The sequence below is a fragment of the Symphodus melops genome (genome assembly GCF_947650265.1).
Source record: "Symphodus melops genome assembly, chromosome: 1".
Taxonomy (NCBI): domain Eukaryota; kingdom Metazoa; phylum Chordata; class Actinopteri; order Labriformes; family Labridae; genus Symphodus; species Symphodus melops.
In genome coordinates, this window is record NC_136691.1 from 56166361 (window position 1) to 56181237 (window position 14877).

The following is a 14877-nucleotide window of genomic DNA, read 5'->3' on the forward strand; positions in this document are numbered from 1 at the left end:
GTTTCAAACTCACTGAACTTTAAATTCAACAATAAGTAAGAGATTAAACTTTGAACCTTTATGGGACCTTTAAAATGTTTGGAAATCTCTCCTGGATTTATAATCTTTAAATCTGCTGGCAGGTTTCAAACGTCGACAGACCATAATATGCTGTCATTGTTGTTAGATGGAAACATGGAAGACTTCCTCAAAGTCCAAAGTGTCTATATGAGACACTGACCACCTGTTATGTATTTATTCTTGTACTAACATGTAGTGCTGCTGTTTGTGTTTCTGTCTCTCAAGACGATCAAATTAAATGTACACAAGCCCCGCCTCTGACAAGGTGAGCAGCCAATCACAGTTCAGGATTTTGGAGCATCGGAATGGGATCAGATCTGTAGAGAAAAGTGTGTCAGGGTGTGTGTGTGTGTGTTTGTGTTTGTGTGTGTGTGTGTGTGTGTGTGTGTCTGTCAGGGTGTGTGTGTGTGTGTGTATATATATGTGTGTGTGTTTGTGTGTTTGTGTGTGTGTGACTGTGTGTGTGTGTGTGTGTGTGTGTGTATATATGTGTGTGTGTCAGGGTGTGTGTGTGTCAGGGTGTGTGTGTGTATATGTGTGTGTGTTTGTGTGTGTGTGACTGTGTGTGTGTGTGTGTGTGCGCGCGCTCACTGACCTCAGGTAAGCCTCCTGCTCAGAGATGAGTCCGGTGGGATCTTCATCTCCCCCCTCAGCATCCAGCAGTCTTCTCCTCTCGTGCTGGATGTCCATCCTGACTGCGTCCTCTCCTCTCGATCACCTGTGCACGTGCACAACAGGTCAGACGAGGCTCAAACTGTGCAGGGACGGAGAGAGACGCTATCGATGGACAGTATCAGCGGAAGTCCACTGTGAACATCCGGCCGTAGATCACCGATCAGACCTGAAACTGTTGGCGAGAGATCTTTGGCTTCCTCTACCCGGCGGCCAGCTTGCTTTGTCAACATTTCAGTCAGCTGATCATCGTGGGCGAGGAGTGTGCCGTTCATTTCCGCTTTCCCGACTTCAGAATAAAAGTCGCGTTGAAGCGATTCGGATAGACTCAGTAGGCCATTGAGATTTAGAAAAGTTAGTATGTCCTTAGAGAACTACTTTTCCTACTTTATTGACGTAAAGACATTTACAACATAAAAACAATTATTAGAAAACAATTGAATCAGACTCTAAGAACGGAGAACAAACAAAAATACAAAAAATAAGAAAAGAAAAACATAAATATATTTATGAGGCAACATAAATGTGTAAAAACGTATAAAATCGGGGAAGTCTTTTTAATAAAATAATAGTTTTAAGTTTGCAGCGCAGCAACAACACCATAAACATGTATAGATTCATATCGGTTCAGCTGTAAATAAAAAGCACCGGAAGTTGCTCGCTCAAAATAAAAGCTTCTTGTTGTTGTTGCTGGCGCGCGCGGCTTGTTGAGGCTGGTTTCCATGGTGACCTGATTTAGCACAAGCTTTAACACCAAAGTTCACAAAACTGCTTCTATCCGTGTTTTAACATTTTATCTTCATAACAATGGACACTTCTGAGGCCGGAAGTGACCGGAAGGTACTTCTTTTTTCTTTTTTTCAATTTAAGAGCAGCGAGAGACGTTAACTTTAACTAACTGTAAAAACAGAAGAATAAAACTGTAAAAGGTTTTTTTTAAAACTATGACACATTCAGACCCAAGAACAATGTTTAGAGGAACCTGTTTCGCTCCTTACACTAATAAATGGTGCAACATATTTTTATTCTGATTATTATTATTAGTAGAAGTAATACTGATAGTAATATTATGCAACACAAAATCCTTCATCTGTATCAGTTATAAGTCTTTAAAAACTTCAACCAATGTCTGCCACAAGGTCCCAGTCTGATGAGCCAATCAAACGCCTCCCTGTCTCCCCGCTCGAATTTTAAAGTAGAATTTAACTTCTGTTGTAGTTTCTTGCGTTGTTTACATTTGACTTCTTTTTGTTTGGCGTCGTCTTCCCTAAAAATAATATGATCATATCATTTCCAGGATGAAGACAGTCTTTTTTTCTTGCCTTTTCAAGCCTCTGAAGGTTTTTAATCTTCAGTCTTTGTCCACTGATCGTCTCCCAGCAGGCAGCGGAGCAGAGTTTATTGTCCATCGCTGAACCAGAGGAGGAGCTGAAGGAGTCCAAGCTCGGCTTCACTGAAATAGTTTTGGCAGCAGGAGAGAAACGGCGTCAGACCTCAGAGCTGCCGGGGCGCCTCATCGTTCAGAGCAAGGCAGCAGAGCAGTGAGACTCACACCTCCTCTTTTAACGAATGCAAATATGAGCACACGTCGTCTAGTTTAGATTTTAGAACTGATGGATGAATCTTAAATCGAGCTGGCTCCTTATTGACCTTTAACCTTTGACCTTGGGAGAGAGAGGTAAGGGAGGGAGGGTCAAAGAAACACTTTTCACTTTGACGTCCTGCTGCTGGAGCCAATCCCCGCTGTCATTGGGCGAGAGGCGAGGTTACTCCCTGGACTGGTCAGCAGCCAATCACAGGGCTGACATACAGAGACAGACAACCAGCCACACCCACACAGAGAGGCTCCTGTCAGACGGGGATTCAAACCAGCAACCTCCTCGCTGTGACAGCTAACCACTGTGCAGTTTTTAAACGTGCTTTATGGAAACGTTTCGATTGGATAAAAGAGAGTTACACAAAAAGAGAGAAAGTGAATGATGATCATGTGGGGACAGGAAGTCCAGCTCCTCCCTCAAAGGCTCGAACACAGATGTGATTTTTTTTTCTGTTTCAGTTATTCAAACGGGATCAAAGCGCTGGAGGCGTCGCAGTACGAGAAGGCCGTGATCTGCTTCTCTAAAGCCGTCACGCTGAAGCCAGACCAGGTACAGCAGACGACCACGTGGTCACGTGATCATCCAGGCTGATGCAGCTGGAGTCTCCTCTGCGTCTGATCTGGATGAATCACACACACAGAGACGTGTGTGACGTGATGCTGCTGTGTGTTTCAGGCGGAGGTGCACGTGAGCCAGGCCGACGCCTACCTGCAGCTCTGTGACTTCCAGTCAGCTGCAGCTTGTTACAGACGGGCCTGGATCCTGGAGCCCGGAGCCTTCAGCGCCCGCTTGGCCTTCATCTATTATCTCCAGGTAACACACACGACTTTGTGTTGCATCCAAATGCACTGAGGAGAATTAACCCTTTAATGCCCGACATATTCAAAAATAGAGGAACTTTTAATAAAATGCCAATGTTATTTATCTTTGCTACATAGTTTAGTCATATTTGATGCGTGAGAATTTTTATGAAGAGAATACCCCAAGTGTATTTTAAGATTTCATTTCAGTCATTAATTTTGATTAATTAAATCATCAAAATAGTTAATTAATGCTGCATTGTTTCAATACAGAAGATTCTCCTTTTAAAGAATGAGTAACAACAACATCAGTATTATTCTAACCGTCACTTCCTGCTAAAAGTGTGAGGATGACTTCATGACATCGGCCATTTTGAAAAAGTAAACAAATCAAAAAAAAGCCCTTCCACTGCCTGCAGTATGATGATGATCCACTAGAGGGCAGAATACATGTATCAGATCATAAGGAAAGTTTTGATCATGTTGATGTATCACAGAACAAATGGCTATAAGGAGAATTAAAGTGTTTCATTAGGTTGACATCCGGAGTAAAGAGACTGCTCTCTCCCTTGAACAGGAAGGAAACCTTTAAATCCCCGGCAGATGAACGTCTTTAGGTCCCATCCTTGATGAGTGTGTGTGCTGTTTGTTCAGGGCCAGTGTTTGTTCGAGCGAGGCCTTTTCTCCGACGCTCTGGAAGCCTTCAGGAAAGCGGCGGAGGTGAAGCCCGGCTGCAGGGCCCACGAGCTGCGCAGGTCAGGAGCACGCAGTCGTGTTTAGCTCCGGACTCGAGTGAGTGTGAAACCGTTGCTCACTGTTCCGTCCCTCGTTCTGTCACAGCCTGGCCTGTCTGTCGGCTGCAGGTCACCACGCAGACTGTCTGCAGCTGGTGAAGGACTGGATGATGTCACACGGCCCCACCGCCGACCTCTACACCCTCAGAGCTCGACTTCACAAACAGCTCGACCAGGTGAGAAGGTTTGATGTGCCTGCAGCACGTGGAGCCTGAGCTCAGCATGCTGACTCCTCCTCCGCTCTCCTGCACAGACGTCACTGTGTTACCAGGATGTGAAGTCAGCGCTGGCGTTGAACCCGACCTGTCCGCACGCCGGCGCTCTGCGGGATCAGCTGCAGGAAGCCAGTGAGCGAGCCCGACAGAAGGCTGTGCACGGGTATCTGACGGGCCGGCTGCCTGAAGCTCTCTGCATGATCAACGCCGCTCTGGAAGGCAGCCCAGACGATCCCAGACTCCACCTGTTCAGGTGAGGTCACGAGCTGAACGCTTCAGTGTGACCTGTTGGTAACAACCTGCATGACGGCGTCCGCTCAAGGTCACCAGGTTTCTTCAGTTGTCACCCCTGCACGTTTTTAGAGAGTTTCAGGAGGAGTTGACGCGTGCAGCTCGCAGCGGGAGACTCTCGCTGTCAGACAGCAGGGGGCGCTGCGGTGGAGACGAACATACTGTAGCGCTCACGTGCAGACAGTCTATGCTCATTTTTTGATTTTCATTTTTAATTCATCAACAAATAGCTTCTGCAGTGTTGAGTTTATACACGTACTCTAAGTCTATATTTGTTTTAAATTAGCCGGTTAAAGTAAATGTTCGTCATCTTCAGGGGGGTTCTGTACCGACGTCTGAAGGACTTCACGGCCGCCATCGAGGATCTGGTGCAGGCTGTGGAGCTGAGCGATGAGAGTGCGGTCAGAGGCGAGGAGGAGGAGGAGGGCGGCTCTCTGCAGCAGGAAGTGAACGTGCAGCTGGTTCTCACCTACAACGACTTTGCGGTGGCGTGCTTCAGCAGAGGCCTCTACGGCGAGGCCGCGCTGCTGCTCAACAAGGCCGTGGAGGAGGAGACGGGCCGGGCCGCTCTCTACCTGAACCGAGGAGGTGCTGCTCTCTCTCTCTCTCTCTTCTCCGCTTTAGACCAGCTGTCCACTGTGATGCTCCAGCTGTGTGTGTGTGTGTGTGTGTGTGTGTGTGTGTGTGTGTGTGTGTGTGTCAGACTGCTTCTTCAAACAGGGCGAGTGGGCCTTCGCTCTGGCCGACTACCAGCAGGCCGAGGAGATGATGCGACCCGATGAGCCTTCTGTCCGACTCCGCCTCGCCGTCCTGTACAACACGCTGGGCTCTCTCTGCTTCCAGAGCGGGTCAGAGGCGCACACACACACACACACACACACACACACACACACAAGTAGAGGAGAGAAACCTGTCGGATGCTGCATCGGTGAGCGTACGTGTGTGTGTGTGTGTGTGTGTGTGTGTGTGTTCCTGCAGGGGTCTCCAGGAGGCGGCGGAGATGTTTTCTCTGGCCGTTAAGTACAACCCGGCCGCCGCTCGGTACTACGAGAACAGATTGAAGGCTTTCCGGAAGCTTCTTCACTTGGACAGAGCCAGGGCCGACCTCGTCTGCCTGCTGATCCTGGACCCGACCAATGAGGAGGTCAGGACTTCATTTCTGCAACTTCAACTTCTCTTTTCTTGTCCTGGCAAGTGTTTTCATGTGTGTGTGTGTGTGTGTGTGTGTGTGTGTGTGTGTGTGTGTGTGTGTGTGTGTGTAGCTGCCTCCATTGATGATGAGTCTGTTCCCGGGCCGCAGTGAGTCGGATGTTTTGTCGAGCCCAGCAGCACAGGCAGTCAAAGTCGAGCTGATGGAAACGGTGAAGGCCTGCAGTTCCTCCTGTGACCAGCAGAGGTCAGTAGAGCTCAGAGGATGAAAACATGCAGCAGCAGTTCAGTAAACCTGAAGCGCTGCAGACTGAGTGTGTGTGTCCTGTCTCGTGTGTGTAGACTGAATGTGTGTGTGTGTCCTGTCTCGTGTGTGTAGACTGAGCGAGAAGCTCCAGAAGATAACGCTGGTCCAAGAGAGCCAATCAGAGGAGCCGTCAGGAGCAGGACAGGAAGGAAGAACAACAGGAAGTAAAACTTTCAAATGAGCCCGAGTGAGGCGACCATTTTGGATCATGAGTTGTAAAACTGATAGATAGATTGATACTTTATTGATCCCGAGGGAAATTCAAAACTGCACTCATTCTGAAAGTTTATTAAAATAATCATCACTTCATCTTTCTGAGCCAATAAAAGTTATTCATGTGTGTGAGGAGGACAGACACCAGGGACACACTGAGGAGGACAGACACCAGGGACACACTGAGGAGGACAGACACCAGGGACACACTGAGGAGGACAGACACCAGGGACACACTGAGGACAGACACCTGGGACACACTGAGAAGGACAGACACCTGGGACTCACTGAGGAGGACAGACACCAGGGACTCACTGAGGACAGACACCAGGGACACACTGAGGAGGACAGACACCAGGGACTCACTGAGGAGGACAGACACCAGGGACTCACTGAGGAGGACAGACACCAGGGACACACTGAGGAGGACAGACACCAGGGACACACTGAGGAGGACAGACACCTGGGACTCACTGAGGAGGACAGACACCAGGGGCTCACTGAAGAGGACACTGAAGAGGACAGACACCAAGGACTCACTGAGGAGGACAGACACCAGGGACTCACTGAGGAGGACAGACACCAGGGACACACTGAGGAGGACAGACACCAGGGACACACTGAGGAGGACAGACACCTGGGACTCACTGAGCCACCAGGGACTAACTGAGGAGGACAGACACCTGGGACTCACTGAGGAGGACAGACACCAGGGACACACTGAGGAGGACAGACACCAGGGACTCACTGAGGAGGACAGGCACCAGGGACTCACTGAGACACCAGGGACTCACTGATGAGGACAGACACTGAGGAGGACAGACACCAGGGACTCACTGATGAGGACAGACACTGAGGAGGACAGACACCAGGGACTCACTGAGGAGGACAGACACTGAGGAGGACAGACACCAGGGACTCACTGAGGAGGACAGACACCAGGGACTCACTGAGGAGGACAGACACTGAGGAGGACAGACACCAGGGACTCACTGAGGAGGACAGACACCAGGGACTCACTGAGGAGGACAGACACCAGGGACACACTGAGGAGGACAGGTGATCACGCAGCAGAGTGTGTGTGGGCGCTCGTAAAGGAGCTGAGAAGTGTTTCACACTTGTGCAATAAAAGTCTCCGGTTACCGTGGCAACAGGGCCGGGAGGTGCAGGTGGCCCCGCCAGCACCGCCAGACAAAAACACCAGGAGCTGCTGGCTCGGCCCCGGGGCCGACACCCTCCGGCTTCACGCACGTTTTGGCCCCAGATTGTTTTGTCTAAGAGACGCAGAGTGACGTGTGCAAGACGCACGGCGGCCGCAGCTGAGGCTGCTCAACGTCCAAGCAGCTGAGACATCGTCCCAGCAGGGTGTCCTCACTCGCTCCGTGCTTGATTTCAAAATAAAAGCATGGAGTTCAAACAGTACGCTCTCTCAACTCACGACGCTGCAAAAGTTTAAAATAAATCCGGACAGTTTTTATTGTAAATGTGAAATAACAGAATTTCAAACATGCAACATAAATGAGATTTAAAGTCGTCGACACTCAAAAACACAAAGACGTGGTTGATTTCTTCCACACGGCGATAAATAACAATATATTTACAGAAGCTTTCAACAGTCTGCACATCAGGGACAGGGTCCGAGCCAGAGCCGGAGTCCACCTGCCGATCCAGACTCACATCAAGACGTCAGTCCAGCCGGCTTACAGACTCGTGTCTGGGCCGTCTGACGCTCCACGCCACACATTTGGCGCCCAGAGGACGCATAAAAGCGGGGGGAAAAAAGACACTTTACAGTCTTAACAAACTCTGCCGCGTGGTTCCTTTCCCTGGAAGAGAGAGGGGGGGGGGGGGGGGGGGCGAGCAGACGGAGGGTCTCCCCTGGGAAACATTTCTAAAGACAATTTATATATTTTGGAGAGATAAACCCTCCGCTGTTTGTTCTCCTCGTAAATTTTCTGGTCAGTTTTACTAGCTGCTCTCATCCAGCGTCTCCCCCCCCGTCCTCGGGGTCACACGGACGCCGCGTCCGAGGTCCCGACTCGCCCTCATCCACACCACGGCACTCGTGGAAACTCACCAGTCACCTTCGGATCCCTCCGGTCGCTGACTCTTAAAACGCTCTCCCGGCCAAAAAGGATTTCTTGGAGTAGCGAAGGAACGTCCACATGATGGTTGGTTTCCTGCTTCCACAAGATGAACTTAGCAGCCACAGGACAAGTTTATCAGGCTGACAGTTGTTTGGTCCTCTTCCCATTTCCCTTCCACGGCAGGTCGGCGTCTGTTCTCCGGGAGGAAGCCGTCCCACGTCAGCGCGCTGGCCTCACTTCCAGCCGTTCATCTCTTTGAGCTTGCTGACGCTGGTCCCTTTGATGGGCGTGCAGGGCGGCGGGTTGTAAAGCGGCAGGATGGGAGTGCTGCAGCCTCGGCTCAGCAGCTTCTCCGTGGGGACCGTCCAAACACTCCTCGACTTCTTCTTCTTCTTCGTCTTCGTCTTCTCCTCCGCCGTGTCCGTCTTGTCCTTCGAGGTGCCCGGGGACATCGACTGCAGAGGAAACGTCAAAGATGAGACATTAAAATGTGACCTCGACTGACAGTGAAGGAAGATGGGATCTCCATATTTTCATGTGGCCCGAGTCTTTCCCTCCACAGGATCAGCGGTCATGTGACCTGCAGCTCTTTACCTGCTTTGATAAAAGAATGAAGGTAACGTACGCAGCAGCAGAGAGCCCAGCAGCTGAGCTTGGCGGCGTGGCGTCCCGTCCCTGCGTAGCGGTTCTTCTTGGGCAGCAGCAGCACGAAGGACACAGCCAGAGACAGGTGGTAGAAGCTGTGGACGTAAGCATAGTCCCACTCCTGAGGCGCGAGGAGGGGCGGCGTGTTTAGAGTGGGCACGACACACACACACACACACACACACGGCTAACCGACAGGATGTGTGTGTTCTCACCTCGAAGTAGAAGCGCAGCATCAGAGCGAGGGCGCCGAAGCAGCAGCCCGGGCCGACCTGCTGCGTGTACACCGTCTTCTCCGGGTACACCGCCCTCAGCTGCCTCATCTTCTGCAGCTGCACACACACACACACACACACACACACACACGGGTTACACGTTTGGTTCCACATCGCTCTGATGACCAACGAGAGGAAAATCAAGTCACCCATTTGACGGTGATGATGAAGACGGCCGATCCGATTGGTCCGGAGTAGATGCCGTAGCCCCAGCGGTCCTGGTAGATCCGCACCGCCGTGGTCAAAACGCCAAACATGGTGATGCTGGAGCGCTGAGGTTCATCAAAGTCACCCAGAGCTGAGACCGGGAGGAAACCAAGACTTAGACATGTTCACACTATGACCTGAAATAACTGCCATGAGACTTTTATTTTGAAAAACCAGAAAAAGTTTCACTCTCTACAAATCCTTCTGATTCTTTTGATTCCAATTTAGCATTTAGAGAATCTTCATACCAAGAGTGTGGACCAATCAGAGCAGCTGTTGAAGCTTGCATGTGTGTGTGTGTGTGTGTGTGTGTGTGTGTGTGTGTGTGAGCACATGTGAGCTGCACTCAGAGACACGACACATGTCATCAGCAGCTGCTGCAGGCAGAGCTGTTTGTTTTGACCTCTGAAAGTCAATGAAAGTGACTTTTTTTTTCTGGCTTCATGGAAGTTTCACTTTTTATCAAATAAATTAAATGAAACTTTAATTAACGGCGGTCACGTGGCGGTCACGTGGCGGTCAGGTGGTGGTCACGTGAGTGCTCAGAGCGAACGCCGGGACTCACCGATAAGCGTGACCCACATGGAGAGCGCCGTGCCGTACACGCTGAAGTACTCCAGGATGTCGTACTTCATGAAGCACAGGATGGAGAGGCCCGGGCCGTCACACGCGTGGTAGATCTACAGGAGGACGCACACACACACACACACACACACACACACACACACACGCGCACACACACACACACACACACACACACACACACACACGGGTTACACAAGTGATCCGTCTCAGTGTGTGTGTGTGTGTGTGTGTGTGTGTGTGTGTGAATCAGAAGATGGCTCGAGGTAAAGACTCACCGCAGTGAAGAACATGGTGAAGAAGTAGACCATGGCCTCCATGTGGAAACCGCGCTTGGCGGCCACGCTGGCGGCGGGCAGGAACACCAGGCTGCTGACGGTGGGGAGGAGCATCTTGGCGATGAAGGCGCCCATGACGGTCTGTAAAAGAGAGAAACAAACGTCCTCACAAGTTTGAAGAGAAGCAGCGATCTGCTGTCCTAGTCCTGCACGAGAGTGAGAGTGACTGGATGAGCTGCAAACACAGCACACACACACACACACACACACACACACACACACACACACACACACACACACACACACACAGCTGTCCAGTTTGGCCCTTTAAAGTTTAAATGTCCCCACCGGCTGTATGTGCAGCGTCATGACGGGGCAGCTGCTAGCATACCGCGGGGCGGGGGGGGGGCGAGTCATACTGAAGAATGACTGTGGAACTAAATAACATCCATGTCGAGAACAGGAAGTCGATCTGGGACAAAATAGATTATTGATTTTTTTTTTTAATTGGTCGATTTAAGAGAAATCGATGTTTAATAATCGTCACGTCGTGTTTCTGCACGTTTAACATCCAGCGTGCCTTCGAGCTCACATCAAACCAAAACAAACTGCTGTTAGGCCACGCCTCCTCCGCTCTCCTCCAGAGACACGGTGGTGTCCATGATACATCGGGGGGGCGGCGGTCTTTGTCTCCTGACAGCCGCACGCTCTCACGTCGTTTACATTCAGAATTCTTCATGACCTCAGAGCCTCGAACACGGAGGGCGCCGTGCGACTCGTGGAAGGTTGTGGTGACAGCAGCGTCAACGCTCGCTCGCCTTCTTCAGGATTAGACGTGAAAACGTCACGCCATCAATGAGTCACCCAAAACAAATGTACTGAGCGGACTCTGTGATTGGCTGTTTCTCCACGTCATTAATTTGAACGCCGCTTTCAAAATAAAACAAAAAAAAAACTTCAATTAATTCTTCATTCGATTTTCGTCCCCGCTCTGTGACACGCCCCCTCCGTGACACGCCCCCTCCGTGACACGCCTGCTCTGTGACACGCCCCCTCACACAGGATGAGGATTCTTACAGTCTTGGTCCCTTGTTGTCTCGGTTTCGGAGCACTCTGGTCCTGGTCTCGATAAGTCTGGATTAAGACACAGCAGCTGTGGGTTCGATTCCGACCCGGGCCCCACGTTGCACGTCATCTCCTCCCACTCTGATGTCTGTTGGTCGCCTCCTCGCTGTGCAGCCATATTTGACTCTCATGTTGTTGGTGAGACAGCAGTTTCCTCTCAGCTGCTCCACCTGCTCAAAGGCTTGAGGCAGCGACACAAAGGGTGTACTATTGCTGAGGGCTTTCACCGCACGCCTCACATTCTCCGAGTGTTTTGGTAACCCGAGCCGCCGGGTGGGGAGGAGGGGGCGGGTGGCGGTGGGGGGGGGTCTGGAAACATGAGCGCCCTCTGTCGGAAACAAACTCCACCTTGTGTTTGGTGCAAACGGCTGAATGAGTGTTTGTTCTGTTTGTGCAGAAACACTGAGGTGAACTGTGGTCGCAGGTCACGTGACCTCTGATCTCCCGACCGCAGCACCCAGCAGGGCGCCTGTTTCCACTTTCTGTGGGAAAATGTGGACAAGCCCCGCCCACCAGACCTTCTGCCCCGTAACCTGAAGCGTGCTCACACAAGATATGAACATCATGACACCTCACAGCCGACCGGAACGCACCACCTCACATGACCTCACATGACCTTGTGTGACCTCACATGACCTCATGTGACCTCACATGACTTCACGTGACCTCATGTGACCTCACATGACTTCACATGACCTCATGTGATCTCACGTGACCTCACGTAGCTTCACGTGACCTCACATGACCTCATGTGACCTCACATGACTTCACATGACCTCATGTGACCTCACATGACTTCACATGACCTCATGTGACCTCACATGACTTCACATGACCTCATGTGACCTCACATGACCTCATGTGACCTCATGTGACCTCATGACTTTACGTGACCTCATGTGACCTCACGTGACCTCACATGACTTCACCTGACCTCACGTGGCTTCACCTGACTTCACCTGACTTCACATGACCTCATGTGACCTCACATGACCTCATGTGACCTCACGTGGCTTCACCTGACCTCACCTGACTTCACATGACCTCATGTGACCTCACATGACCTCACATGAACGATTTTGAAATCGTGCAGAAAGGAAAAACCATTTTAAAAATCGAGTTCCGGGTAACGTAACGTTTGGGAGGCGGGGCTTATTCTTCAGCTGGAGGTCGGACTGGATGCAGCTCCCTCGTCTCTCGTGGTTACTGCACTCAGCTGGTTCAGGGTTGCTGTTGGTCGGGTGTCACGTCGTGGTGTTTCCTCGTGGTGTGGACGCTCTCTGTGAGGAACGAGGGCTTTGTAGTTTCTCACGCTGCAGACTGAACGCGGGCAACCTTCTGTAACTGCTCTAATTTCTCCTTTGTCTGCGTGAGCCAACACTAATGACTCCAGACTGTTTGGCGTGCTCCACATGGGCGCAACACGAGAACAACAGCACCGAGAAGTGTTGGACGCTCTCGCTGCATAGCTTTGACTGTGTGTCATGTGTAGTAGGGTGGTGGGCAGACTTAGTCCTGGTCTCCCCGTCTCCCTGGTCTTGTGGATTTCATGGTTTAAATCTGGACGATGAGTCTCAGACAGCCGACAGACACGTCTGCTGTCCTGAAGACATCCAGATGATTTCAGGAGGTGTGAGAAAACGTGCAGGACTGTCCTGCAGACTGTCCCCCGGCCTGTCCTGCAGCCTGTCCCCCAGCCTGTCCCGCAGCCTGTCCCCCAGCCTGTCCTGCAGCCTGTCCCCCAGCCTGTCCTCTAGCCTGTCCCGCAGCCTGTCCCCCAGCCTGTCCCGCAGCCTGTCCCCCAGCCTGTCCTCCAGCCTGTCCTGCAGCCTGTCCTCCAGCCTGTCCCCCAGCCTGTCCCGCAGCCTGTCCTCTAGCCTTTCCTCTAGCCTTTCTTCCAACCTGTCCCCCAGCCTGTCCTCCAGCCTGTCCTGCAGCCTTTCCTCCAACCTGTCCTCCAACCTGTCCTCCAGCCTTTCCTCCAACCTGTCCCCCAGCCTGTCCTCCAACCTGTCCTCCAGCCTGTCCTGCAGCCTGTCCTCTAGCCTGTCCCGCAGCCTGTCCTCCAGCCTGTCCTCCAGCCTGTCCCCCAGCCTGTCCTCCAGCCTGTCCCGCGGCCTTGTCCATTAAAGCCTAAAGTCGGTCGTCCCACTGCGAGTTATTTTGTCTGTTTTTGTAACTTTTTTATTTTATTGAAGTATTTGTTGTTTTTTTTCTTTCACACTGAGACAAAATGTAAATGTACAATAAAAATCAATTCTGCTTCTGATTGGAGATTCAGGAACTGGTTTAATGAAACACACCAGTAAGTGTTACTGCTGCACGGACTGGAAGATTCATCCAACATATGATGATGATGATGATGATGATGATGATGATGATGATGCGTGAAGGCCGAAACGTAACAACAAAGTCATGACCGATTTAAAAAAAAAAAAAAAAAACAGCCAAAGGAGGGATCCAGAGAACAAGTGCAAAGCTTTAAAGCTGCGAAGAGACAGCTGTGGAAACAGAGAGAAGTGGAGACAGGACTGTGACCGAAAGAGGAGAGAAAGAAACATGGGGAGAGGAAGAGAGGGAGGGGCGAGAAATAACAGCAGAAAAAGATGGAGAGAAAACAGACGAGAGGGGGGGAAAAATGAGAAAGTGTAATAAAGCAGGAGGGAGAGGAGACAGACGGAAGACGACATGGTGGGCAGACATGGTGGTCCTCAGACGTCCTCTCTCGTCCTCTCATCATTCACTCTCATTCCTGAGTCTGAGTCGCGCTCCGTCCAGCTGCTCTTGGCTCCGACTGTCTGTAAGAAGAATCACAACTCAGCCTCTCTGAAAGATATTTCACCTGCTTATCAAATCACCAGCGAGTGAAGAGTCCCTTCAAATCACTCGCTCGTCCTGTTGTTTCTTTAAGCTGCAGACTCGTCCATCGATTGATGCTCATTTAAAGGAACCAATCAGAGAGCTGCTCTCTTCCTGTGTGATCATGAAGGAAACCTGCTGTGTTGAAGCTTCTCTGACAACAATGCAGCAGCCAGTATGTCCTCCTTCTAACTTTAGATTCTGCTCCTGAATGCTCTGGATCTGATTGGACCAGAGAAGGTAGGCGGGGCTTTGAAGGCCGTTTTGGACGCCCCTGGGTTTGCCAGATATGAGAGCAGTTATCAGGTGAACAGGTGTTGCAGCGATGGAAGCGGGCAGTGGAACTGCTTCAGATAGAAGTGATTGTACCCGAGCTAAAAAGCCTCTGCATGTTTCTAATAAGCTCCAGCAGCAGAAAGCTGCTCAAACTAGGATCAATGTTGGAGATGAAACATGGAGAGAGGTTAGAACGCAGAAAGCTTTACAGAGCCATGCAGAGCTGGCTAAACACTGAAGCTACAGTGTCCACCACATGCAGAGCTGGCTAAACACTGAAGCTACAGTGTCCACCACATGCAGAGCTGGCTAAACACTGAAGCTACAGTGTCCACCACATGCAGAGCTGGCTAAACACTGAAGCTACAGTGTCCTCCACATGCAGAGCTGGCTAAACACTGAAGCTACAGTGTCCACCACATGCAGAGCTGGCTAAACACTGAA

At 50.9% G+C, this 14877-nt stretch overlaps 2 protein-coding genes across 4 annotated transcripts; one reads left to right on the top strand and one right to left on the bottom strand.

Annotated features, from left to right (window-relative positions):
• The first annotated feature begins 1431 nt into the window (after positions 1 to 1431).
• On the top strand, positions 1432 to 6195 carry LOC306838701 (tetratricopeptide repeat protein 16-like). Of its 2 annotated transcripts, none has more exons than XM_079367039.1 (12): positions 1432 to 1572; positions 2113 to 2273; positions 2789 to 2879; positions 3006 to 3143; positions 3785 to 3885; positions 3971 to 4100; positions 4178 to 4392; positions 4747 to 5018; positions 5134 to 5278; positions 5409 to 5574; positions 5693 to 5826; positions 5959 to 6195. In XM_079367039.1, the coding sequence occupies exons 1-12, from the start codon at positions 1540 to 1542 to the stop codon at positions 6065 to 6067; spliced, it is 1695 nt and encodes a 564-aa protein (XP_079223165.1). In that variant the 5' UTR covers positions 1432 to 1539; the 3' UTR covers positions 6068 to 6195. The 2 variants fall into 2 exon arrangements, with proteins under 2 accessions (XP_079223165.1, XP_079223166.1); XM_079367040.1 differs by having other exon boundaries at positions 2116 to 2273.
• A 1217-nt stretch (positions 6196 to 7412) lies between these two features.
• Positions 7413 to 10542, bottom strand: mymk (myomaker, myoblast fusion factor). 2 transcript variants are annotated; one of them, XM_079337860.1, is made up of 6 exons: positions 10174 to 10542; positions 9879 to 9993; positions 9256 to 9404; positions 9047 to 9163; positions 8812 to 8952; positions 7413 to 8641 (listed from the first exon to the last, which is right to left on the bottom strand). In XM_079337860.1, exons 1-6 carry the CDS (start codon positions 10306 to 10308, stop codon positions 8420 to 8422), a joined length of 879 nt encoding a protein of 292 aa, XP_079193986.1. In that variant the 5' UTR covers positions 10309 to 10542; the 3' UTR covers positions 7413 to 8419. The 2 variants fall into 2 exon arrangements, with proteins under 2 accessions (XP_079193986.1, XP_079193985.1); XM_079337859.1 differs by having other exon boundaries at positions 8812 to 9163.
• Positions 10543 to 14877: the final 4335 nt, after the last annotated feature.

What these genes read in the sequence shown, in the direction of transcription:
- LOC306838701 (XM_079367039.1), top strand. Translation starts at nt 1,540, where the DNA reads ATGGACACTTCTGAGGCCGGAAGTGACCGGAAG. An exon ending in TCACGCTGAAGCCAGACCAG is followed by an intron (nt 2,880 to 3,005) that starts GTACAGCAGACG and finishes TGTGTGTTTCAG; the next exon opens with GCGGAGGTGCACGTGAGCCA. An exon ending in TCTCTACCTGAACCGAGGAG is followed by an intron (nt 5,019 to 5,133) that starts GTGCTGCTCTCT and finishes TGTGTGTGTCAG; the next exon opens with ACTGCTTCTTCAAACAGGGC.
- mymk (XM_079337859.1), bottom strand. Translation starts at nt 10,308, where the DNA reads ATGGGCGCCTTCATCGCCAAGATGCTCCTCCCCACCGTCAGCAGCCTG. An exon ending in TCACCATGTTCTTCACTGCG is followed by an intron (nt 9,994 to 10,173) that starts GTGAGTCTTTAC and finishes GTCCTCCTGTAG; the next exon opens with ATCTACCACGCGTGTGACGG. An exon ending in GCTGGGCTCTCTGCTGCTGC is followed by an intron (nt 8,642 to 8,811) that starts GTACGTTACCTT and finishes TTTCCTCTGCAG; the next exon opens with TCGATGTCCCCGGGCACCTC.